Source organism: Nematostella vectensis, chromosome 3 (genome assembly GCF_932526225.1).
Source record: "Nematostella vectensis chromosome 3, jaNemVect1.1, whole genome shotgun sequence".
Lineage (NCBI taxonomy): Eukaryota > Metazoa > Cnidaria > Anthozoa > Actiniaria > Edwardsiidae > Nematostella > Nematostella vectensis.
In genome coordinates this window covers 703,387-729,134 of record NC_064036.1, presented here as the reverse complement: position 1 = coordinate 729,134, position 25,748 = coordinate 703,387, and the positions used below count along the sequence as shown (strand labels likewise).

The following is a 25,748-nucleotide window of genomic DNA, read 5'->3' as shown; positions in this document are numbered from 1 at the left end:
TAAAAGGACATTAAAGAATATCTAAGGCTTGCCCCCATGCACAAAGTTTTCTAGCTATGGCCTTGATTACTGATAATGTATTTCTTGAGTTAGTATAGCAAACAGATTTACACCCTCTACTTCTTATTATTGATTCAAAATCCCACGCTTATGCATTTTCAAGAGCACGTACGAGCAGTATATTGAAAAACAAAAAATGTATAATCCGACAATATATAATTATTATTTTTTACTTGAATTTTTTAATTGAATATTATTTGTATTGTTTTTCACACCTCGGAGTTGGAAATGCACAAATCTAAGGCCTGGTCTACCTGTGTTATCACGTGATTGGTAAAATCCCGCCATTATTTGTTCTTTTCGCTCTACAGATTCTGTATATGTTTCTTGTTTTTTTTTGTAAGAGGTTTTTTTCAGCCTTTTCTTATTTTGACTAGGGCTTCAAACGAATTCGTCATAGTACGCCAGAGCTATGTTTCTCCCAATTTGACCGTCTTAAACTGTTTAAAAACGTATTGAGCTGAAAAATTATGTGAAAGAAAATGAAGCCTGCACCGGGCGAATCTGCCCACTTATCAACATTTCAAGCCGAAGGCGAAGAAACTTCGTCCGAACATTTTTTTATTGGTTGTGTAATTGCAAAGAAATCTTGACTTTTGTATCCGTATCTCCAGAAGGGCTTGTTCTATTGGGAAAAAATGGATAGCACTGAAGATTTGTCTGTAGAATTCAGAGAAGAGGAATTTTATAAAGGAAGCACCGAGGCGAAAGGGCGGGAAATCAGAGCAAGTGTTAACCGACAAGGTAAGCGATTTAACTATGGGCACTGCTGCAGTTTTGAAGTAAATGAAATACTCGTTCTCTTACCTTATTCGTGTTTTTATATTTTCTCTTCTCAATTTAAGGTCATGGAGCCGAGAAAAATGAGGTATGGAAAGGAATAAAGTTAACTTTTAAGTATTTTTGGGATCTTTTCTTTATAGTTGCTTAGCTTAGTTTATATATAGGATTTCTCAAATATGGACACCATAAGAAGCCCTGACTTGGTAAGAAAAGAATACAGATTTTAAGAGGAACATCAGTGGGCTTATGCAGAAATAAAAGCATATAAAATCATACCAACTTTCAATTATGATAACCTAAATATTGCCCTATAATATTGCAATGTGTCTAATTCCCCTGCAGACATCAGCGTGTAGACACACCTTAATGAGTTCAAGCCCCACACAGTGTGTTCCATCCTCACCTACCCACATTACAGACACAAAAGAGTTATCTGGACCAGCGGTGACTACAGTAGCAGAAACAAGTAGTCAAGAACTTGAAAGTGTTCCACCAACACAAGCAGGTATCAAAACCAGTTGCATCATACCTCAAGAGCTACACAAAAATGAAGAAAGTGAATTGCCAGCAAGTGAGAAATCAGTCTACTTGAATGACCTTGAGGGAACTGTTGGTCAAGTTAATAGGAAATACAAAAGCTCTCTACAGGATTTTGTTAGTAGTAATAAACCATACAAGAACTCCTATGTGAGTACCGTTATGCAGCGTCGTGACATGGATATCACAAAAACAAATTTTCATCAGCACCCCACAAGTGTTTACCAAGAACCAGTTTATCCAGGAAGTTCCAGGACAGTGCCACTAGAGATGAACAAGTGTTTTTCTAGTCTCCCTCCTGTTAGTAGTTTCCATAATCATGTAGAGCATAGACAATGCCATGACACTAGGCATTCTAGCCCACTCCAGCCATCTATACCAGTCATAGACTTAACCGGCATTCCATGTAGTCAGGTGTCAGTGATTAATTATTCACAAGCTGATGACGGCTACAACACACCAGAATCAAGGTCATTTGACACTTACAACCATCATACAGATGGAACCATCCTTCCTGGAAGTAGCACCATACCAGATCAACAGGGTTGTGGTAACAGTCTTATGAGAATCCCAGCATGTTCTGCTCCTGCTAAGGCCTCTGATTTTGGCCATTTCAAGAGTAGTGGTACGACAGACACAGATGTGTCTGCTTGTCTAAGAAGCATTATTCCTGCCCCTGGCCTGCCTAGACAAGCGATGTCTCCGTCACAGCTGATGATTAATGGTGTTCCATGCTTCATTGTGGCTATACCAATACAGGCAGCCACTACAGTGCCCAAGCATGATGTTCAGGTGCCAACTAGTTGCATCTCTGTGCTACCAAGGCAAGGTATTGTGGTTATGCATTACACAGTTTGGCTGACTGTTTGCAGGAATAGGGCAGATATAGTAAAACCCAAGGCAAGGTACTGTTGTTATGCATATACACAGTTTGGCTGACTGTTTGCAGGAATAGGGCAGATATAGTAAAACCCAAGGCAAGGTACTGTTGTTATGCATATACACAGTTTGGCTGACTGTTTGCAGGAATAGGGCAGATATAGTAAAACCCAAGGCAAGGTATTGTAGTTATGCATTACACAGTTTGGCTGACTGTTTGCAGGAATAGGGCAGATATAGTAAAACCCAAGGCAAGGTAATGTTGTTATGCATTACACAGTTTGACTGACTGTTTGCAGGAATAAGGCAGATATAGTAAAACCCAAGGCAAGGTATTGTAGTTATGCATTACACAGTTTGGCTGACTGTTTGCAGGAATAGGGCAGATATAGTAAAACCCAAGGCAAGGTAATGTTGTTATGCATTACACAGTTTGGCTGACTGTTTGCAGGAATAGGGCAGATATAGTAAAACCCAAGGCAAGGTATTGTTGTTATGCATTACACAGTTTGACTGACTGTTTGCAGGAATAGGGCAGATATAGTAAAACCCAAGGCAAGGTATTGTTGTTATGCATTACACAGTTTGGCTGACTGTTTGCAGGAATAGGGCAGATATAGTAAAACCCAAGGCAAGGTACTGTTGTTATGCATATACACAGTTTGGCTGACTGTTTGCAGGAATAGGGCAGATATAGTAAAACCCAAGGCAAGGTATTGTTGTTATGCATTACACAGTTTCACTGACTGTTTGCAGGAATAGGGCAGATATAGTAAAACCCAAGGCAAGGTATTGTTGTTATGCATATACACAGTTTGGCTGACAGTTTGCAGGAATAAGGCAGATATAGTAAAACCCAAGGCAAGGTATTGTAGTTATGCATTACACAGTTTGGCTGACTGTTTGCAGGAATAGGGCAGATATAGTAAAACCCAAGGCAAGGTAATGTTGTTATGCATTACACAGTTTGGCTGACTGTTTGCAGGAATAGGGCAGATATAGTAAAACCCAAGGCAAGGTATTGTTGTTATATGCATTACACAGTTTGACTGACTGTTTGCAGGAATAGGGCAGATATAGTAAAACCCAAGGCAAGGTATTGTTGTTATGCATTACACAGTTTGGCTGACTGTTTGCAGGAATAGGGCAGATATAGTAAAACCCAAGGCAAGGTACTGTTGTTATGCATATACACAGTTTGGCTGACTGTTTGCAGGAATAGGGCAGATATAGTAAAACCCAAGGCAAGGTATTGTTGTTATGCATTACACAGTTTCACTGACTGTTTGCAGGAATAGGGCAGATATAGTAAAACCCAAGGCAAGGTATTGTTGTTATGCATATACACAGTTTGGCTGACTGTTTGCAGGAATAAGGCAGATATAGTAAAACCCAAGGCAAGGTATTGTAGTTATGCATTACACAGTTTGGCTGACTGTTTGCAGGAATAGGGCAGATATAGTAAAACCCAAGGCAAGGTATTGTTGTTATGCATTACACAGTTTGACTGACTGTTTGCAGGAATAAGGCAGATATAGTAAAACCCAAGGCAAGGTATTGTTGTTATGCATTACACAGTTTGGCTGACTGTTTGCAGGAATAGGGCAGATATAGTAAAACCCAAGGCAAGGTATTGTTGTTATGCATTACACAGTTTGACTGACTGTTTGCAGGAATAGGGCAGATATAGTAAAACCCAAGGCAAGGTATTGTTGTTATGCAATACACAGTTTGGCTGACTGTTTGCAGGAATAGGGCAGATATAGTAAAACCCAAGTCAAGGTATTGTTGTTATGCATTACACAGTTTGGCTGACTGTTTGCAGGAATAGGGCAGATATAGTAAAACCCAAGGCAAGGTATTGTAGTTATGCATTACACAGTTTGGCTGACTATTTGCAGGAATAGGGCAGATATAGTAAAACCCAAGGCAAGGTATTGTTGTTATGCATTACACAGTTTGGCTGACTGTTTGCAGGAATAGGGCAGATATAGTAAAACCCAAGGCAAGGTATTGTTGTTATGCATTACACAGTTTGACTGACTGTTTGCAGGAATAGGGCAGATATAGTAAAACCCAAGGCAAGGTATTGTTGTTATGCATAACACAGTTTGACTGACTGTTTGCAGGAATAGGGCAGATATAGTAAAACCCAAGGCAAGGTATTGTTGTTATGCATTACACAGTTTCACTGACTGTTTGCAGGAATAGGGCAGATATAGTAAAACCCAAGGCAAGGTATTGTTGTTATGCATTACACAGTTTGGCTGACTGTTTGCAGGAATAGGGCAGATATAGTAAAAACCCAAGGCAAGGTACTGTTGTTATGCATATACACAGTTTCACTGACTGTTTGCAGGAATAGGGCAGATATAGTAAAAACCCAAGGCAAGGTATTGTTGTTATGCATTACACAGTTTGGCTGACTGTTTGCAGGAATAGGGCAGATATAGTAAAACCCAAGGCAAGGTAATGTTGTTATGCATTACACAGTTTGGCTGACTATTTGCAGGAATAGGGCAGATATAGTAAAACCCAAGGCAAGGTATTGTTGTTATGCATTACACAGTTTGGCTGACTGTTTGCAGGAATAGGGCAGATATAGTAAAACCCAAGGCAAGGTATTGTTGTTATGCATTACACAGTTTGACTGACTGTTTGCAGGAATAAGGCAGATATAGTAAAACCCAAGGCAAGGTACTGTTGTTATGCATATACACAGTTTGGCTGACTGTTTGCAGGAATAGGGCAGATATAGTAAAACCCAAGGCAAGGTATTGTAGTTATGCATTACACAGTTTGGCTGACTGTTTGCAGGAATAGGGCAGGTATAGTAAAACCCAAGGCAAGGTAATGTTGTTATGCATTACACAGTTTGGCTGACTGTTTGCAGGAATAGGGCAGATATAGTAAAACCCAAGGCAAGGTAATGTTGTTATGCATTACACAGTTTGGCTGACTGTTTGCAGGAATAGGGCAGATATAGTAAAACCCAAGGCAAGGTATTGTTGTTATGCATTACACAGTTTGACTGACTGTTTGCAGGAATAGGGCAGATATAGTAAAACCCAAGGCAAGGTATTGTAGTTATGCATTACACAGATTGGCTGACTGTTTGCAGGAATAGGGCAGATATAGTAAAACCCAAGGCAAAGTAATGTTGTTATGCATTACACAGTTTGGCTGACTGTTTGCAGGAATAGGGCAGATATAGTAAAACCCAAGGCAAGGTATTGTTGTTATGCATTACACAGTTTGACTGACTGTTTGCAGGAATAGGGCAGATCCATGCAGAAATTTGAGTATGTAAAGGGGATGTAAAAGGTATGTTGTTTGATACCATTTACCTACCATATACTTCCTAAAAACATACCCTCTACATACCAACTTGGAAGGCATGTAATGGGTATGTAATACATATGAAAATTGGACATAGTAAAATATACCTTTTACATAACCAAAAGCGACCTTGATATTGAAGACCTTGGAGTTATGTAAAAGGTAAGTGTTAGGTATGTAAATTGTGTGTAGACGGTATGTAATGAGATATCATTTACATACCAAATATTTGCTGAAAACATACCTGTTACATACCAATTTAGGTGGTATGTAATTGGCATGTAATACCTATCAAAATTGGACATTGTAAAATATACATTTTACATAACCAAAAGCGACCTTGATTTGAAGATTTATAGTTATGTAAATGGTAAGTATTAGGTATGTAGATGGCAAGTAAAATATATATAGTGGGAACCATTTACATATCAAAAACTTGCTAAAAACATACCGATTACATACCAAAATGCTACTGTTAAATGGAAATTTACATACCCATTACATACCTAAAATGTACCTTATGGGTACATAGCTCAAGGCTACCTTAAAAGGGCATGGTATAGAATTTACATAGCCATTACATACCCAAAATGTACCTTGAACATACCACAAATGCTACCGTTAAATGGAAATTATTATACCCATTACATACCTAAAATATACCTTGTACATGCCACAAACATAGCTCAAGGCTACCTGAAGAAGGCATGGTATAGAATTTACATAGCCATTACATACCCAAAATGTACCTTCACAAATAATACCGTTAAATGGAAATTTACATACCCATTACATACCTAAAATGTACCTTGGACATGCCACAAACATAGCTCAAGGCTACCTTAAAATGGCATCGTGCCAATTTTACGTACAATACATTATCTAAATGTGTCCCATAGCTAAAGGGATAACTTGGAATAAGCGACTGAGCCAAGCAGCTAGTCTTTCCTTGTTTGTAAGCATATCAATAAAACGCCCCTGCAACATGGTATCTATGCCTCTACATGTCACACGCAAAATTTAAACCCAAAGAACGTTGTATAACACACTTTATGCGCAAAGTAAAACTAAATTGTTGCTTAAAGATCAATAAGATTACCTGGAACTGCTAAGCTGCAAAGGTAAAGTTACTAACCTGGAAATCACTGGAAATGTTTAATTGATTCCTAGATCGGCACATAATCTCGATTCACAAAAAATGACTTTTTTGATTACTAGTTCGAATTGTTTATTATCAAATATAAATTTAAAAAAATGGTAAAAACTATGCCAAAGTTTTCAATCAAGCAAAGACTCATCTGCATCGTAGTCATCATCATCATCATCAGGAAGACTAGGCAGACTTGGCAGATCATCTTCACAAGCTGACTTCCGTGCTGCTCTCCTCAAGTTTTTTATACTTAGGTTCATGGCACTTGTGATGCCTTTTTTACACCCGTCTGGGAGGTTCTGCCTCGACGCATATGCTATTAATGTAACAAAAAATCACTTCGCATTACGTTTGTTATTATCGTCATTAATTGAGTTATTCAATATACCAAATATTCGCGGTACCATAACTTCACCTGATGCGAAAACAATTTAATGTGGGAAAATCAAAACTTAGCTTTTCTCACCTTTAATAGTGGTTATAATTTGCTGGTTAAGCAAATTTCCCACCTCCCCCTGCTCAGAGATTTTTCCCTCGCGCCTTTCTTCTTCTGAAAAAAACGCCTTTAAAAGGCGTGTAGCCAGCGAGGACTTGGTGTGTGCGGTTTTGCACAATGCAAGTGCTGTCCTCGAAAGGAAGACACCACTGCCCGCAACTAATTCAACTAACTGCAAATAATGAAAGAAAAAAAAAACGTTCAGTACCCAAAATAACATATAGTTCATAAAACGACGTCAATAATACTTGAGTTATTTTTTTAAATATCGTATCAAGTACTCGCGATAGGACAAGCTCTTGCTTTCACGGGCAATTGGAAATAGTTAGTTGTCATTTGAACAAAGTCGGCGGCTACTGAGTGATCTGATTAGTAAATTATCATTGTCAAGCGCTGGAAAGTCCCGGCTGTTGCGAATCGGGACTTCCCGAATTAACAAGCGAGGACCACTCATAGCCACTGACTTCGTTTGAATGGCAGCTAAGTATTTCAAGTCGCCCAAGAAAATCTATCTGTGACCTGATGCCCGTAAGGTTGGATTACACCTCACACTCATTTTTATTTAAACTTTTTTAAACTAAAGACTTATGTTCAAGGCTGACTAATAAACCCTGCACTGTTCTCAAATTCCTGTATCCATCCTTATTATTACCTTTCTCGTTGCCGCTTCTGCCTCACTCATCACGCCTACCCGCCCATCATTTACTTGTACATTTGGTACTCGAAGCTCATTTCCTAAAATCAATGACAATTATAAAATGATCTCTATATCATCAGAAAACAAACTAGAAGAGGATGGCGTAAACGTGGAAAATGATCTCTATATCATCAGAAAACAATCTAGAAGAGGATGACGTAAACGTAAAAAATAATTTTTCAACTAAAAGGACAGAGAGGAAAGATGCAAGATAACTATTTTTTAGCTCAATATTTTGCATATAAGCTCCCTTTTTGTCGGAGAACAAAATATCAAAATTAAAAATGTAACTTACGCTATGTCTTGAAAGATATTTCAAAGGCTATCTGTGAAAAAGCCCAACAAAATACGAAATGGCGCCCGTTTTGACCCATTAAATTGAAAATATTTACCTTGGATACCATCTGATCTGCTCAGTCTCCTGAATCGCGCTTCCAAAGCCCCATATTTTTCCTTCAGCTCACTAAGCTCATCTCTCGTGGAAACACACATAGGATTTGGGCAAAGTGGCCTTTTTTTTGGTTCTTTCTGCGCATCTGAAATAGAAAAAAAAAATTAATAGAGCGGAAACCCTCAAGTAGAACCTGAATAAAAGACATCTGATTTTGGAGTCTATACTGAACTGTTCTTTTTACAGCAATTCTACCCTGAAAATGGGGATAATAATTTTTGATATAAATATGAAATAGAAAAGTGAAATAATGACAAAAATACTTACGCTGCGTATGTGCTGGCTTGTCTCTTGTGACTCCCTGTTGGTTAATTAAAGAGAGACTTCAAACTTGGGGATCTATACTAGTGTATTTTTATGCGTTTCAGAACCGTTTAATTGAAATTGACAAACCTTGAGTGACGATGTTGATAAATCGCGGGAGGCCGACTTCTTTGAAAATAGAAATGCGGTTGAAAAAATTTTATAGAGGTATAGAATTAAGATCCTGAACTTCTCATTCAAATTGCGTACCAACCTGGACTATTTGTTCTGACTGATTCAGCTCGCACCCTGTGATAAACGGATGAAACGTAAATAGCTAATCATCATGAATGATCATAGACTTGAGAATACAAATTGGAGTATTCCTTACCCGCTCTTTGTGTTGATCTCTCGTTGATAGCAACAATCGAGATGTCCTATATGTACATAAACAAACATTGTCTATTATGATTTTCTATGATTTCATAAATTTGAGGATATCTCGATTCTCAGTGCTGAGAATTCTTGCTCGCAAAGTTCAGTGTACTTTCTCGCAATTCTTTACTGGTCGTGCTCGAGGAACGGGATCTGTACAGGACCTGAAATGATCCCAGGACCCGAAACGATCCCAGGACCCGAAATGATCCCCAAAAGTACCCCAACTGATCCTCGGACCCGAAACGATACCGAGGAGTCCCCGAAATCAACCCCAAGGAATTACGGTAATGGACAGAGGGAAAGCAGAAGAAATACTTGCAATTCTTGAATCATAATAAAGGGTTAACAGCGACTCGATTTCTAAACAACGTGACTTAAAAATATTAAATTCCAACACAATACTTCTATTTATTACATTGCCCGGCGTTAAACCCATAAACAGAGTCCAAAACAAATACACAACTTTAAATTGCTACTGAAAGGAATATAGCATAAACATAGCACAGCCTTGCTCAGATCAACCAAACTTTTGACCTTCCATCACACTCTTAACATTTTGCGGTTCCGACACATGACTCCGACACTATAAATCTCATTTCCGGTAAACATCACCCCTAAAAATTAATATTCATCTGACAACCAAACATGTATTTCACCACGAAATCCTTGTTCTTACGAGCGAATATTTACCGACACATTTTAGGCAGCCGGTTTGGCAGAGAAGATGGAATGACAAAAGTACACTGAGTATAATACACTCGAACAACCCTTCTACTACCGATGCAAAATATTAAGAGGATGTGAAAGCAATATTATGTGAGTTTTGAATTTCCTCATGTAGTCGTGCGTACACCCCGGCATGATCTCATGATATGATAGGTCTTTCATTCACCGAAAACAAACATGTCAAAAAATAACTTTAAAACATTTCGCTTCCTATGTAAAGCAGCATGTCCCATCTGTTAAGACTTTCTTTTATGGCTTGTTATGTAAAAATGATTTATCCACGCCGGGCTCCTCAAATTACTATCACAGGAATTGTTAGTTGACCCCAATTTCTGACTCAACCACTGTATTTCCCCCGCAGTCGTATATAAAAATCTTAATACTATAGTTTTAGTTAATGTAAATTTCCTTTTAATAACACAAACAAAGCTAAATGTTTCATATGTTTTTAAAACTGAAAGCCAATCCTTACACATTCCTTTAGTTGTCCATTACTGTAATTCCTTGGGGTTCATTTCGGGGACTCTTGGGGATTGTTTCGGGTCCCGGGATCAGTTGGGGTACTTTTGGGGATCGTTTCGGGTCCTGGGATCGTTTCGGGTCCTGGGATCGTTTCGGGTCCTGGGATCATTTCGGGTCCTGTACAGATCCTCTCGAGCATGACAGTTCTTTCGATTGACCTGTTTTTCTTGGGTGTTTGAAGATAGTTATGAGGGAAGGAGGGGTGGTATAGAGTATATTTCTCACATTCACAAGCTCCATTTCTTTGAAAATGTTTGAAAATCTAACCTCAAGTGTCTCAGCAATTTGGTCGCAACTTTCCACAGTTCCGGTCACAGTTGTCGCAGGGGGGGTGTTTTTTGATGATTTTTTTGATGACTTTTTCTTCTTAACTGGAGCATTACTATCTGTTGAGGATTTATTGTTATTATGAATTTCACCAATCATGTACTTCAGTGGTTCTGCCGCTTAAATTTTCCCAAGTACTCTATTTTTTTACTATACTATTATTGTCATATTATGCAAGTAGTGACGTACCCGAAGAAGCTTTGTCACTGGTCCTTTTTTTAGTTTTTTTCTTCTCTTCCTCATTGACATTCTTGCCTATAACCATAAATTAAAATAAAGGTAATAAATAACACTTTATGACCCATTGTTTAAGGCCCGGAGGAAATTGTTTCATTTCAGTTGTTTTCATACTTTTCCCAAGAATATCCCGAAGTTCGCTCCGAACTAAACATTCATTGCGAAACTAGCTTTTTTTGTGTGTTTCGAATTGAGTTTGTGAACTTCATCGTGATTAAAGTTCGTAATTACCACATCTCATCGCTTTTTTTATTTCAAAAGGCTTAAAAGTATTCGGGTGGACATGATTCAAGCAAAAATCATCTAACTTGTGCTGGAAAATGCTCCCGCCGTGGTAGCCCCTTGGTCCCTGGCCTTGTGGTGCGGGGAAATCAGAGCCCCATCGACTTGACCCTTATACTGGGCCAGTGAATAGAGCGCGGGCAGCACGGACGTCATAATTCTTGTTTTATGGACGTTTTGACAAAAGAGAGACTGAGCAGTCAAATGATTCGGATTTTAGTCCCTCAGCTATAGATTCAAGATTAATAGATTAGAATTTTAAGTCATAAAGGTTATTTACGCCGCTTTTATAATGAGCCGATACTTTGCAAAATCTCGATAAACCAATATTATTCGGTCCATCTCTTGTCTGCTTGTCACCTAGACTATTATCAATCAAACCGCGAATGTAGAATAGCTTTTAATATATTTCACGGCAACAATTTGGAGCGGCTAAAGAGAGGCGTATGTAATTGGCCTCTGCAGACGGAACAAAATACAACGGAACTACTTTTTGATTCCTAATAACAGACCGATCAAAAAGAGAACCATATCCTTTTATTTGATATATGTTTGACATCCTAAAACGCTCTTTTAGATGATTCAACCTTGAAGGCATTTCCGGCATGTTTGTTCTTATCATGTTCTTATCATTGACAGTGCCGGAAACAGATTCTACCTGGGGAACTCCATGTTACGAAATGCAAACAGTACTTAATTACCTTTGATTAAAAGCATTATTCATAAAGTGCTTTTCATGACGGTAAATATAAAAGTCTCTCAGGACTACAAAAGACTACAAAAAAAAAAAAAAAAAACTCACGCAACATTAAAGCTTTTGTTTACCCACCTCCGGTTGTTGCCGTTTCTCGGGTTGTTGCCGTTTCTCGGGCCACATCTATTTCTGTGAAACCGATAAAATCACTGAAAATATTTATATTAAACGCCACGACTCATTACATAAACGCAAACATGAGTAAACAAAGATAAGTCAAATACCAATATCTTCAGCAACAAAATCGCCTCCCAAAGTTTTTGGTTTTGGGCGTCGCTTCCCACCATCTAAAGTCGCCTTCCGTTGTTCTTCAAACGGGTCTATGTACTCGTGCTTCCTTATACTATTCAAGAAAGCTTTACTATCTGTAAGTGCAAAAACAGCATTTAAAAAAGCTTTGTTATCTGAAAGTATAACAGCAATGTGTTCTTGTTTTTATTAACTTTTAACCAAGGAGTACAACTCATGCCAATCTAATCGTCTCAAGCAATAAAATACAGTATTTCATACAACTATATTATACTACTCGATTAAAATCAATCAAGGAGCGCCAAGTCTCGCCTCTGTCGCAACTGTGGAATTTAGTGATAACAGCTAAGCGCCACATGGTGATTTTTTTAGGTGATTCTGAAAATAATTATAAGGGGCAAACAAGCATAAAACCGAGGCCAATGTCTGTAAAATCCGAATTGTATGGTGGTTAACTCTTATATTCCAAATTCACACTCGGGTGATCAGCGCCGAGTTCTTCGGGCAGACCAGAATTTCAAGTTTAACTGTCATTTATCGCGTTCGTTGAGGGTTAGATATGTTCGATTGCAAATCATTAATACGTCCAGGCAATTTTAATGCAACATGTATAATGGGAAGTTATTATTAAGAGACTTACCATGAAGTTTTAAAACTTTGGCGCGGGCCATTTCTTGCTTGGGATCCCACACAGCATTGTAGGTTGAACCCTCGATTACTCCCTCCGGTATATCCTCGGTACATATATTTTTCGTATATATCACCTTCCAACACTCGGGCTCTGGATCGCCTATCCATTTAACCAATGCAAATGCTGGAAAACGAGATGCCATTTGTAGTTGAAAATGTCGGTCGGGTGATCGACTATTTAAAAGTTCGAGTAGGAAAAACGGATGCGACAAAGGCTAGTTATTAACCAGATCGTGCTCGAAATAGACGTGAACATCACAAAATAAAACAAAACTGACCAATCAGGTCGAAACTGCCAAGATTGATTGATACCGTAGGCCAGAGATAATGGCCTGAACAAACAACTGAAAACTAGACGGAATTACTTTCATGTTACAGGCAAAAACAACATGGATGGTCGAAAGAATCGAAAAAAGCAAGGACGGTACTGTCAGTATTATAACACAATTACTTCGCCATCCAAGATCCCCAGGACAACCCGAACAAGAAGCAAGTTTGCAGATTCTCATCCTAACGAAAATGATAACTTATTGGATTTAGAAACAGAAGATAAGATAGACGATACTCTCGCGGGAGCTTCTAGTTTAACGACGGAGGATATAATAGCCGAATACCCTGATGACGTCCTATCCGAAAGCGAAGATAATTTTGTAGCTGATTGTACTGCATGCGAGACCACTTGTAATTCCGACACTGTTCACACTAGCAGAAATTTTGAAAACCGAGCGGAGATATATGAATATTTGGATAACGAAGACTGGGAGAAACTTGCAGACGTCGTTTTTGACTCGGAAACTGAAATTAACAATGAACATGGAAGTAAAGACGAGAACGAAGAACAAGAAGACTTTATTGAGCTGGATGACTCTTCAATTGAAAGTGACGGGGCAGATTTAGACCTGATGACTGCACAAGAGCAGGATCCGCCAATTTATTCTGGTAGTTTGCTAACAGTGACCATGCATCTAGCAGCTATAATGACATTTGCGATGGCAGAGAGCCTTACTGCTTCCGCGATTTCCCATCTGTTAATACTTATCTCCCTTCATTGCCCGGTACCTAATAGATGCATGAAAACACTTCACACACTCTGGAATCACCTAGGCTCCATGAGTGCCCCCATAGAGTGGCACTATTTTTGTACAAGGTGCAATCGATACTTGGGAAAAACTAAGCCAATCGCAACGCAAAATTGCGTGCACTGCAAAAAGAGCTTCGCCCCTGGAAAAAGTAAGACATGGGATACGTTTATAGTATTTCCAATTATCACACAGCTGTCATGCATGCTTAAAGACAGTTCGTTTGTAGAAGCTCTTACGTCCTACCGATTCAACCACGAGGAAGACAAAAGAAGGCGGAACTGCCCAGAAAACATCGAGGATATAATTGACGGCGAAAATTATCAATTATTTTTTAAAGAACATGGTTTTTTGAGAAATCCAAACAATTTTGCTATTCAGCTAAACACGGACGGTGTGGCATTGTTTAAAAGCTCCAGCTATGCTATATGGCCGGTTTACATGGTTATATGTGATTTGCCTCCGCGTATGAGGTATTCAAGAAAGTATCGCCTTTTTGCAGGCCTTTGGTTCGGGAACACGAAACCTCTCTTTTCAGTTTTTCTGCATCCTTTTAAGGACATGTTTCAAACACTTTATAATGACGGATTTACCTTAAATCTAAATGGTTCTGATATAACTTGGCGAGCTATTGTAATAAGCACTACAATGGATGCTCCTGCAAAATGCCTCTTCATGTGTATGAAGCAATTTAATGGTGAATGTGGTTGCCCATATTGCAAGGCAAAAGGGCAAAACGTAAGGACAGAGAAAAAAGGCAACTGTCGCATTTTCCCTTACGTTAAAATGCCAGACCGGAAAAAATTATCTCCATTAAGAACACACAGCGAGTTTTTGAGAGATGCAAAGAGCGCTGCGCAGTCTCCGAGTAAAGCTACTACTGTAGATGGCGTGAAAGGTATAAGCATGGCATTTGGATTTCCAGGTTTTAATATTGTCAAAGGAATGGCAATTGATTATATGCACGCTGTTTTGTTAGGAGTAATGAAACAATTACTGTGCTACTGGTTCGACAAGAAACACAAGAAATGTTCTTGGTATTGTGGAAATAGCGTCAAAGCATGTGACGAACGGCGTGAGAGGATAAAACCGCCAAACTACGTCAGCAGGATACCAAGAAGTGTTGAGGAACGGTCGCATTACAAAGCGTCTGAGTTACGAACCTGGCTACTTTATTATTCCTTGCCTGTAATGCAGGGTATTTTGCCAAATGAACACTATCAGCACTTAATGCTTTTTGTGTGTGGTGTTTATATGTTGCTTAAAGAGTCAATTTCTCCAATGGAGATAAACAAGGCTAATCAGCTATTGGAACATTTTTGTCTTCGAGCTCAAGGACTCTACGATGACAGATTTATGACTTTTAATCTTCATCAGCTTTTACATCTTGCTGATTCTGTTAGATTCAACGGCCCTCTTTTCAGTAATTCTTGTTTTTTCTACGAGGACTTAAATGGAGACTTAAGAAGCCTCTTTCATGGTTCACAAAATGTTGAGGGCCAAATTGTTAGAGCTGTTTCCATTTTACAACATTTACCAGAAATGATTGAAAATGTGACGGATTTAAACGTAAAACACTTTTGTCAGTCATTAACTCAAAAACGAAGGGTTGGGCATGTGAGCGAGGAAATTGATGAGAATCTAAAGCTTCAGGTACTGGGATCTCTTAAACCTTATATCATCAGCGCTCTCCAGGAAGTTGAACAACTACAAATAATTGCTGGAAATGTGGCAATATTCGACATAATGTACAAATGTTTTTACCGATTAAAACGTGGCGATAACATTATCCACAGTGCAGGATACACCCGAGTAACAAAACGAAATTCGACTGTTGTACAGTTTACAAAGCCTGATGATGATGAGATGGCTTATGGGTCCGTCCTCTATTTTGTCAAGTACAAAAAGCCCTGCCGAAGCTCTACCTGCGAGGTGGTTTGCCAGTGTACTGAGCATGGTTATGTAGCTATGATAGAGGAATATGAAATACTGCACTCTAAACACTTATCCAGCTCAGACTTGAGAGGACCAAAAGCAGAAGTCAGGCATCTGATTCCCATGAACAGGAAACCGTTAGGCATTGTTTGCGTACCTGTTCATACACTAATTCAGACATGTTTTTTTATTGACACTGGTAATGACAATTGTTTTTTTCTTGGGATACCTCCCAATAGGATTGAGCGAGAATGAGAATTTTTTTTTCCCGCAAAGACAATATAGAGTGAGAATCACAATGTAAATTTACCTTATATAATTAATCCTAATTCCAAACTGCACCCAAAATTAAATATCATTAGAAATATACCGTATTACTTATCACTGGTACTTTTCATAATTGTTTTTACAGATTTTTTATTTAGTTAATTAATTATTTATTTATAAATAAATTTTTTGTGATTTCAAGAATAATGACCCATTACCATAAATATTATTTTTATTATTAGTTCATACAATGGGTATGTGAATAGGTTAAAGTATTTTTGAATACGAAATTAATAGAAGAGCCCTGAATGAAGGTATGCTTTTTTGAAAGTATAGGTATGTAAAGGCATGCATTTTTTCAATACCAAATACAGCAATGAGATGGGTGTGTTTTTGGTATGTTAGAATGGGTATGTAAATAGTATGTATTTTCACATACCAAATACATAGATGGCCTAATACTGCCATTTTTTTGGGTATAAAAGTATAGGTATGTGAAAGATATGTTTTTTTTACATACCAAATACATAGATCAACGGCAAATGTTTGGGATGAAAGAATGGGTATATATTAGGTTTGTATTTTTACATACCAAATACATAGATATGGATTAAAGAGAACGGTATGTTTTTGGTATGTAAGAATGGATATGTAATTGATATGTATTTTTACATACCAAATACACAGACGTCTAAAAGAGAAGGGGTATGTTTTTGGTGTGTAAGGACAGATATATAAAAGGTATGTATTTTTACATACCAAATACATAGAAGTGCATTGGATAGGATTGGTATGTTTTTGGTATGTAAGTGTGGGTGAATAAAAGGCATGTATTTTTACATACCAAATACATAGATGGCTAAAAGAAAAGGGTATGTTTAGGGTATGTAAGTATAGGTATGTAAAAGGTATGTATTTTTTTACATACCCAATACATATCCAGTACAAAAAAGACATGCCTTTTACATACAGGTTACATACCAAATACATACTTTTCATTTTGTGTGGGATATAGTAAAACCCAAGGCAAGGTATTGTTGTTATGCATTACACAGTTTGACTGACTGTTTGCAGGAATAGGGCAGATATAGTAAAACCCAAGGCAAGGTATTGTTATTATGCATTACACAGTTTGACTGACTGTTTGCAGGAATAGGGCAGATATAGTAAAACCCAAGGCAAGGTATTGTTGTTATGCATTACACAGTTTGGCTGACTGTTTGCAGGAATAGGGCAGATATAGTAAAACCCAAGGCAAGGTATTGTTGTTATGCATTACACAGTTTCACTGACTGTTTGCAGAAATAGGGCAGATATAGTAAAACCCAAGGCAAGGTATTGTTGTTATGCATTACACAGTTTCACTGACTGTTTGCAGGAATAGGGCAGATATAGTAAAACCCAAGGCAAGGTATTGTTGTTATGCATTACACAGTTTCACTGACTGTTTGCAGGAATAGGGCAGATATAGTAAAACCCAAGGCAAGGTATTGTTGTCATGCATTACACAGTTTGACTGACTGTTTGCAGGAATAGGGCAGATATAGTAAAAACCAAAGGCAAGGTATTGTTGTTATGCATTACACAGTTTGACTGACTGTTTGCAGGAATAAGGCAGATATAGCAAAACATAATACACAAGTTAAGTCCTTTTAAGTCTGATTGATATATGGAAATTTCAGAATAAAGGGATTTGGATAAAGAATATGTGTTGATTGGCCACTCTATCTCTTTTTCCACAACAAAATGTAATTGTTCCCATTTACAGCATCTGCAGTTCTTGTTATGAGTGACAAGAAGGCGGCCAAAAGAGGTGTCAAGGAACATGCACTTACCCCAGCACAAGCAAATAACCCCCAACCCAAAGGTCACACGACTGTGAATCCCTCTGACCATTTGCAAATATTTATTTTGATTATACAAGAAAGACGTTATTACAATTTTTGCCTTAAAATTTATATTAAGTGAGATGGTTGTGTCAGGCACATTCACATGGCACTCTTGGCATTATTTCCTTATGTGCTGTAGAACTCTGATATCTTTTTTAATTAGAGCCAACAGTAAATTATTTTATTCAACTCATCACTCAACTTGTCTGTGATTTTCAAATCAAAACCGCTTACATATTCTTTGAAAATGTATTTCTTTTACAATGTCTTTGTGGTTTTGATCAGCAGCCATACCTGTGCCTGATAGTAGTATTTCAAATACACCCTACAAGACCCCTCCCCCATCAAGAAGAAGAGCAAGACCTGGGGAACCACCATCCACTCTCATCCGGATGTCTCCTCGAGTATCGCCACGCACCGGCCGGCTGACACAGTATGTGTGTGTGTCCAAAAATGCTAGCCCCTTGGCCCCCCTACCTGGGCAAAGAGAACAGTACATCATTAATCATGGTCATGACAGGTGGAATGCACAGGGGGAAGACAAGGAAAGAGACCCACAAGGAAGATCTAAACAACCTATCTATTTAAAAGGTCAGTAGCCATTATTTATTGCAGGTATATAAGAGTAGGCAATCCCTTGATAATGGGATTAGTGAGTTTTCTATTTTGATTATAAAATTCAAGCTGTCTGCCTTGATACATTATTAGTTTGGTGTTATGTTTCCATAGGTCAAGTATTTCTTTTTTATGATGTATTTTGACAGGAGCTCATCCTCGTGGTTTTAAGCAACGTCTACTAGGAGCCTCAAAGCAAGCCAAGCAACCACACCAGGCAAGTGCATTTACAGGGGGAGGGGTGTTGTTTTAAAAGTTTTACTTTGGAAATGGGCGGTAGTATAAGTGGCATTCTTTATCTAGTACTTTGCTCTTTCCATGTTTTATGTGTCAATCTTTACCCTTCTCTCCACAATTCTCTGCTGAAATGTGCCTTGCTTTCGTATCCTAAAAAAATTGCCCTTCTAGTGACATTTACACAATCCACTTATCAATCTGCTTTCGTGCCACTCTAAATGCATCCTCTAACTGGCCACTAATAACATGTGACTCCCACGGGACTCATTTTGTCTAGTTAATCTGTAGAAACAGGCTCTGCAAAGAAGAGCACTTCTTCTTCTTGATGAGAGTATTTCTCCAATAAAATAGGAGAGTCCTGGCAAAGGAAAGTATTGGCTGTACCAATTATGAGAACCATAAGGAGGGCAACAATTATGACAACTTTGGTTACTATTGCTATAAGCAATACTTTGCTTTATTTCTAGGAAAACAAAGTGCGCTTTACATCACCTCCAGCATGTTCCACTCCAAGACGTCTTACTGATGATCATGTAAACCTAGACACTGAGAGTGAACTAGATATGAAAACCCATCTAGACAATGTTGACATGGCAAAGACTATGGGCCCTGTACACCAAACTGTCATGACAAGGACTCAGGATGCTGCGGCCCTTCAGAGTGCTACTGATTCTTGGGGAGCTAAAGGTGGTATGGTAAGTTATAGGATACAGGACCAGAAAATATCTGCATGTGGAGGTAACTCACCCAACCTTCTCGACAAAACACCTGGATCTGACATGAAGATACACCTAAAAGAGCCTAACTCCACGTGGCGGGAAACCAGGCTGCACAAGGCATCAAAACAAATATACAAAAGACATGGAAAACCACGCAAAATGGCAGGTTACAATGAGGATCCAGTGAAAAAGCGGTTTCGAGGAAGGTGAGGAATGACCTCTCTTGGCTATAATTTCTGGAACATAGTTATTATGTTGATAATAGAACAAAGGGTCCAATAATAGCTGAAAGAGCAATCAGAACAGTCTGAGTGTCCTCTGTTACTGTATTGATATCATCTCGTTCTTGCCAATGCAATAATACATATTTGCACCTTGCCTTTTAATTTTAATTTTCCCAGGCGCCTCCTGCAACAGATGCAAGATGCATTTTGTCAGCTGCGCTCCATGGTACCTGACCTTCCACGGGCTATTGGCAAGGTGAGAACAAAAGCAGAAACCCTTTGATATCTTTGAAGAATGGGGCGATGTCTCCATGGAAAAGGTTTTACTTCTCAAACAAGAGAACCAGGGATCAGTTCTCAGTCTTTCCACTGCACCTGTGGCTAGCCAACCTGTTACCTGTTGACTTTCCACTTCGGGGGGTGATGTTAATCTTCAGTGTTTTTACTTGGCTGCATAACCAAAGGGGCATTGATTAATATGTACTTAACACTTCCCCTGTTCATATTTTAAAAAAGCAGACACGACTTCAAACAATTTTACCTTCAGAGCTGTTCTACATATTCCACCACAAGAATAATGTTATGGCAAGAACCAATCACAGAATAGTAAGACAAGTATTAAAATGCCCGTGCACTGTTCCGCATGAACATTTAAAGTGTCTAAATAAATGAACTCTCTACGAAATGTAAACAAAACAACAAAAAGAATCCGTAGTTGATTACGTAATTACAATGAAATACAAAAATAAATGTACGCAGTGCTAGAGGAAGCTAAGTTCAAATAAATCGAGTTAGTCAGTTCAGCAGAACAAAGGACTAACGGCAGACGATTGTAAGTAAACTACTTGCGAATTTCGCTTATTTCAATTTATGATATATATGTAGTTAATGCTTATTTCTGTATTTTTGTTGACTATATATGTTATGGAAGGGACATATTAAAAATAGTGCAAAATCCAAGTTGAAAGTCTTTATAACGCCGCAATGGGCTAAAAAAGAGCAATCCTTGCTAAAGTCGGCCGTTATTCCATTATTATATTTACATTCGTATGTCCTTCTTGTTCTAGGCACGTCTTCTCCAGCATGCTGCTGACTTTATTTGTGACCTCAAAGAAGATATCGGGGAGGAGTTCTTATCCCAGCACCCCCAATATGTTGAGGAGAAAGGTAAGGCTGTGCTTACCTTGTTCCTTGCGACGCATGCTACCGTGGACACCTTGACTGTTTTGTCAATCAGTCCAATAGAGACTCAAGAAACGTACTGTATCTCGTTAACATTTAATTCACTAACGAGTCAGGGCATCATCGAAAGCCTTCTAATAGTTTGTAAATCAGTCCAATAGAGGTAGTTTACGAAATCAAAGTTCTTTTTATCCCTCGATGGACAAACTCGACGCGATCTAGATGTTTTGAGGCATTAGGTCCCGCGTTATTCGTACCGCGTAATGAGAGCACGCACGATCTGATGGTTGTTGTACATCGGAAAATCCTGACCTACAAGATGGAGATAGTATTTCCAGTGAGCGTTGCTCCAGTACAGTCCCTCCAAACAGATTAATTCCGCTTGTAGTATAGAGATTTTTTGTTATCATAGTACATAAAGCAATGTAGAAATCGTCTGGGCTTTTTTGTCCACGTGAGTACAGTTTACGTTTTGAGGCATGTAGAAAGCTCTCATGAGCCTCTCAATTAGAAGTAGGCATTTGAGGTTCCTCTGAGCATATTCTTGGCTGCTGTTTGTTATGATCGATCCGCTGATCACGTTTCGTATCTATTCCTTTAGAATAAATAATACTCAATAACAATCCAGTGTTTATTAAGCTGGAATCACTGAAGACAGGCAGTACGCGGAGATGCAAATTCGGCACTTGTATATTATTCAGTATTTCCCATTGATGTCCTTTGCGTTCCTATTAAATCGCATGTCATTTGATCTTATGCAGTAAATCATTAGAAATTCATGCTGCAGTACAGCTGCTAGGAAGGTGGCGTAATCATGTTACCGAAATGCTGCCGGAGGTGCGGCGATAAACATACGTAGCACTTTGAAGTAGTCCCTAAAAATTGTTGTATTGACTATCACAGAAACAGCCAAGGGAGTCAGCCATGACCAAGGCCTAGAGAGCGACGATTGCGAATTCACTTATGACGTCATAGACGAAGGTACCGTCGGCGAACATGAAGCGGTGGAGAATACGGACCCCTCGCGGGAATATCTAGATAATACATTGAGGCTATGCAATCATAAAGACACAGGCCATTCGAGCAGCGATGATAACAGCCTGGCAGACCTCTCTATGCTCATATCCTCGCCAGCCTTCGGCGTGCCGTGCTCCGGAGATGCAGGCGACCTAGAAAAATGTGGGCCGCTATTCGTTGTCTCTCAGACAGGCACCCTTGCTCATGAGGTCCCCGTGAGCCCTATTGGACGGTCAGCGGACGTGAGGGATACAGCTCGATTCTTTGTGCCACAGTCTCCAGACGGTCAGTTTTGGTCTCTCCTTGACGAGTCTCAGTTTGAAGTCGAGGACTATTCGCAATCTTCTGCGTCTCAAGACGATCCTAATAACGCGGATATCAGCACGATCTCTGAAGAATCTCTAAGTTGTATTGGGCTACTGGTTTCACCATTCCAGTCGCCGCAAATGCATCAGACGCCATCCTTCACCATAAACAGAGAACTCTATCGTTCTCACATTGCAACTGACCCCGCGGGAGTAGTACCGGATGTACAGTGGGGAGAAACTGGCATGCTATCAGTCGCTGCGTCGGTAGAGGTAACTGCTTGCAAGCCTACGAAGGCGGCTATGATAGGTACCTCTCTGTCCCCCAAGCCTAAGAAAAAGGACAGGACGCTTCGAAAACTACCATCAAAGGAAAATATGTCTGATGGAAAAGGTATGAAAATAGTATTATTAGAAAGACTTAAGACGAGCTGAAGTATAAAATGTTAGGCTAGATTATTGTTCGTCATATAATTTATTCTTGAATACCTTGCAGATAATCTTGAAGATGGCAAGGATAGCTCGATCAGGGGCGTGCTTACTGATTACAATATCAGCATCCCCGCCCAAGAAAGGTAAAAGAACATACTACTCATCGCCTAACAGTCTCCTTTCAACGTTTTTAAGACGCCACCATAATATCTCATCAGGTTGCGCCAAATAAAAATGACTTAATAATTGTATTTTTTTTACAGGAAGCGAAAACTCGGTAGACCAAGAAAAGATGAGCAAAACCTCGGTTCGAAAAAGAAAAACGGAGAGTCTCAAACTGCAAAGAAGCCAAGAGGACGACCTCGTAAGTACCCAAAAGGCGCAATGCCTCTCACTGGTCCGGCATGTGCACTAGAGCAGCCCGCTGTGCCGGTGCCAAGGCCAAGAGGTAGGCCTCGCAAGCAAGCACCCATCCAACCTCTCCATCCACCTGGGCCAGTGCAGTCGAAAAAGCGCTTTGGGCGACCACGCAAGCAGAGAACAATGACCTTCGGTGCTGGGACTATTGGTCCAGCCGCTATTGACAATCGCGAGACTGACACGACCGAGGATCGAGCTGTTGTCGATGTTTCCGAGACTGACACGACCGTGGATCGAGCTGTTGTCGACAATTCTAAGATAGGCATGATCGTTGGTCGAGCTGCTGCTGATAATACCAATACAGACAATGATCTGTGTGATATCCACAACTCCAATGCGGTCACGGCAATAATTGATCAAGCCTATTATGACCGCGCATCTATCAGCGTGTCTGGAAGATTCCCGAGTCACGAGGAGTCCTTCATGTCTGATGTGGAGACTGCGACTGCCATTGATAGCTTGTTAAACCTCCGTGCGAACGTCACTCCCCCTGGAGCCAGTCACCCGCGAAGGTCACCTGGTCGTCCTCGCAAAAAGTGCTCCAAGGCTGTGCCAGGTTTACATGACCAGGATGGCAAGTTACGAGGAGAGGCAAAGTAAGTATAGGGGCCACACCAGACTCGTACCCAGTCGCCAAAATGACATAATTAAAACATAATTAATGCGCGGGTTGCCTGTGGCGATTAATTAGGCGCGCTCAGGGCGGAATAGCTCTGATTGACCGAGTGGATCTCACACAAATTTATTGACCCGATAATCTGCCATCGTTCTATGCTCCAAGAGCAATGTCTCGGGCCATAAAACGATGAAAAAAAAATATTGGGTCGGGCCAAACAAAAAAGAAAAAAAAAAAAAGAAGAAGATTGTCCCTAAGTGGGCTGTTCGGGGATGTAGGGCCCGCCAATAATCAACCAACAAAAGTGCACATAGCACCGCAGCTGTATTCAACGCGCTGACCAGAAGATACCATCGCAATCCGGTAGTGTGTATTGAACGTGTATGGTGTTTCGGGTGTATGTGTGTTTGGGAGGGAGAGGGGGGATGGGCCGCATTCGTGCTGTCTAGTGCATAAAGAGGCAATAACATCAAGCCTAGCACCATGAATTCGAGTACCGTAAATGATCTAATAAACACTCCCTATCTAAAGAACGCCTCCTATCTAAAGAACCCCTCTCTAACCCCTCGCCGTTCCCCACTCCCCTTCCTCCCAGCTTGAAACGCTGTAGGAATTCTTGTAGTATAGATAAAATTTAATTGCCTTCGTAATATAAGCGAGTAGCGTCTTGAGCAATGCCAAGAAACTCTTGCTACGCAGGCTATAATCGAACGTGGTCCTGACTGAAATTAGAACCCCTCTACGTCCTCGGCGTTTATTAGATCATTTACGTTATCCACATTTCTGGTGTCAAGTTCTACGATAACCAGCCTAGTAACCTCGTAGTTTCGGTCACGCAACAATTTCCTGTTGAGCGACAGCTAAAAAGTCCAGTTTTGTAGATACCTTGTTACACTTAATTTTCGCGACGTCAAAATTTCGCGATTTTGAGAGGGCGATATTATTTGGCGACATTTTATTTTCGCGATTTCGCTATTTTCGTAAAAAGCAATTCACTTTATTTTCGCGATTTTGCGACATGAGGACAATAAAATCAAGCAAAACAAGTGAAATTAAAATGTGATTTAGTTACAAAACTGTAACAAAAACATGCGTGGGCTAAATTTAATTCCACAAAAATCTATAAATGAAGTTAAGATTTGTCCATCTCAACCACTTACTGAACTATATGTACATTAGAGGACTAAATAGACAAGGTGTTTCTATAAAGCTTATTACACGGTTAATATTTCGCCGAAAGCTTTTTGGGTACACACTTTCGCGCATCCCAATTTTCGCGACACATTTTTGCGTCACTTTATTTTCGTGAATTTTTCAAAATCGCGAAATTAAAGTGACATAAAAAAAGTGTAAAAAGGTAACTAATTGAAAAAAAATGTCTTCTCACACTTTAGAAAATTCAAGAGCCTGTAAGCAAAAGCTCCAAGACAGTTATACCCAGACCAGGATCGCCATCCAGATTTGTTTGGACTCCAAGATTAGAGTATATATAAGTCCGTTAAACACTGTAAATTGCTGGCTCACTAAGAAAACCATTTAATAGATGTAAATCTGCGTTTTTAGTAATATTAAAATGGTTGTTGGTTTTTTGAAAAAAATCAATTTAACGAAATGTCTATAAACACCCAAAACATCTCTATTACTTTCCTGCGCTCGTTGCACTGAAAGCTTTGTTTTCTCAGATAATCGGACATTTTGCCCATTCTCTCCCAAGCGTGTTTTGCTTATTCTCTACCGAACGCCCCAAACGGCCATATCACGATACAAGACGGTTTTCAATGTATGACGGGACAATAGGAAAAGCACCTCATCTTAGGCAAAGCATCTTGTGTGTGTGTGTGTGTGTGTGTGGGGGGGGGGGGGGGGGGGGGGGGGGGGGGGGGGGGGGGGGAGGAGCTGTGGCCTGGAGGCTCCTCGGGTGCGCTTGGTTAGGCGGTTACCAAGCTATCCA

At 39.6% G+C, this 25,748-nt stretch overlaps 2 protein-coding genes across 5 annotated transcripts; one reads left to right on the top strand and one right to left on the bottom strand.

Moving 5' to 3' along the window:
• The first annotated feature begins 12 nt into the window (after positions 1-12).
• On the top strand, positions 13-25,395 carry LOC116621104. Of its 2 annotated transcripts, none has more exons than XM_032387002.2 (12): positions 13-804; positions 906-928; positions 1,186-2,209; positions 18,319-18,621; positions 18,795-18,862; positions 19,350-19,807; positions 20,003-20,081; positions 20,893-20,992; positions 21,911-22,723; positions 22,826-22,904; positions 23,025-23,777; positions 25,192-25,395. In XM_032387002.2, the coding sequence occupies exons 1-12, from the start codon at positions 699-701 to the stop codon at positions 25,208-25,210; spliced, it is 3,825 nt and encodes a 1,274-aa protein (XP_032242893.2). In that variant the 5' UTR covers positions 13-698; the 3' UTR covers positions 25,211-25,395. The 2 variants fall into 2 exon arrangements, with proteins under 2 accessions (XP_032242893.2, XP_032242892.2); XM_032387001.2 differs by having other exon boundaries at positions 18,316-18,621.
• On the bottom strand, positions 6,631-13,079 carry LOC5515557. 3 transcript variants are annotated; one of them, XM_048724787.1, is made up of 13 exons: positions 12,811-13,079; positions 12,146-12,286; positions 11,997-12,050; positions 10,838-10,903; positions 10,589-10,707; positions 9,027-9,072; positions 8,910-8,944; positions 8,786-8,821; positions 8,660-8,693; positions 8,334-8,477; positions 7,897-7,979; positions 7,215-7,416; positions 6,631-7,064 (listed from the first exon to the last, which is right to left on the bottom strand). In XM_048724787.1, the coding sequence occupies exons 1-13, from the start codon at positions 13,001-13,003 to the stop codon at positions 6,877-6,879; spliced, it is 1,341 nt and encodes a 446-aa protein (XP_048580744.1). In that variant the 5' UTR covers positions 13,004-13,079; the 3' UTR covers positions 6,631-6,876. The 3 variants fall into 3 exon arrangements, with proteins under 3 accessions (XP_048580744.1, XP_048580743.1, XP_048580745.1); XM_048724786.1 differs by having other exon boundaries at positions 8,786-8,824; positions 12,811-13,076; XM_048724788.1 differs by lacking the exons at positions 11,997-12,050; positions 12,146-12,286; positions 12,811-13,079 and adding an exon at positions 11,194-11,338 and having other exon boundaries at positions 8,786-8,824.
• Positions 25,396-25,748: the final 353 nt, after the last annotated feature.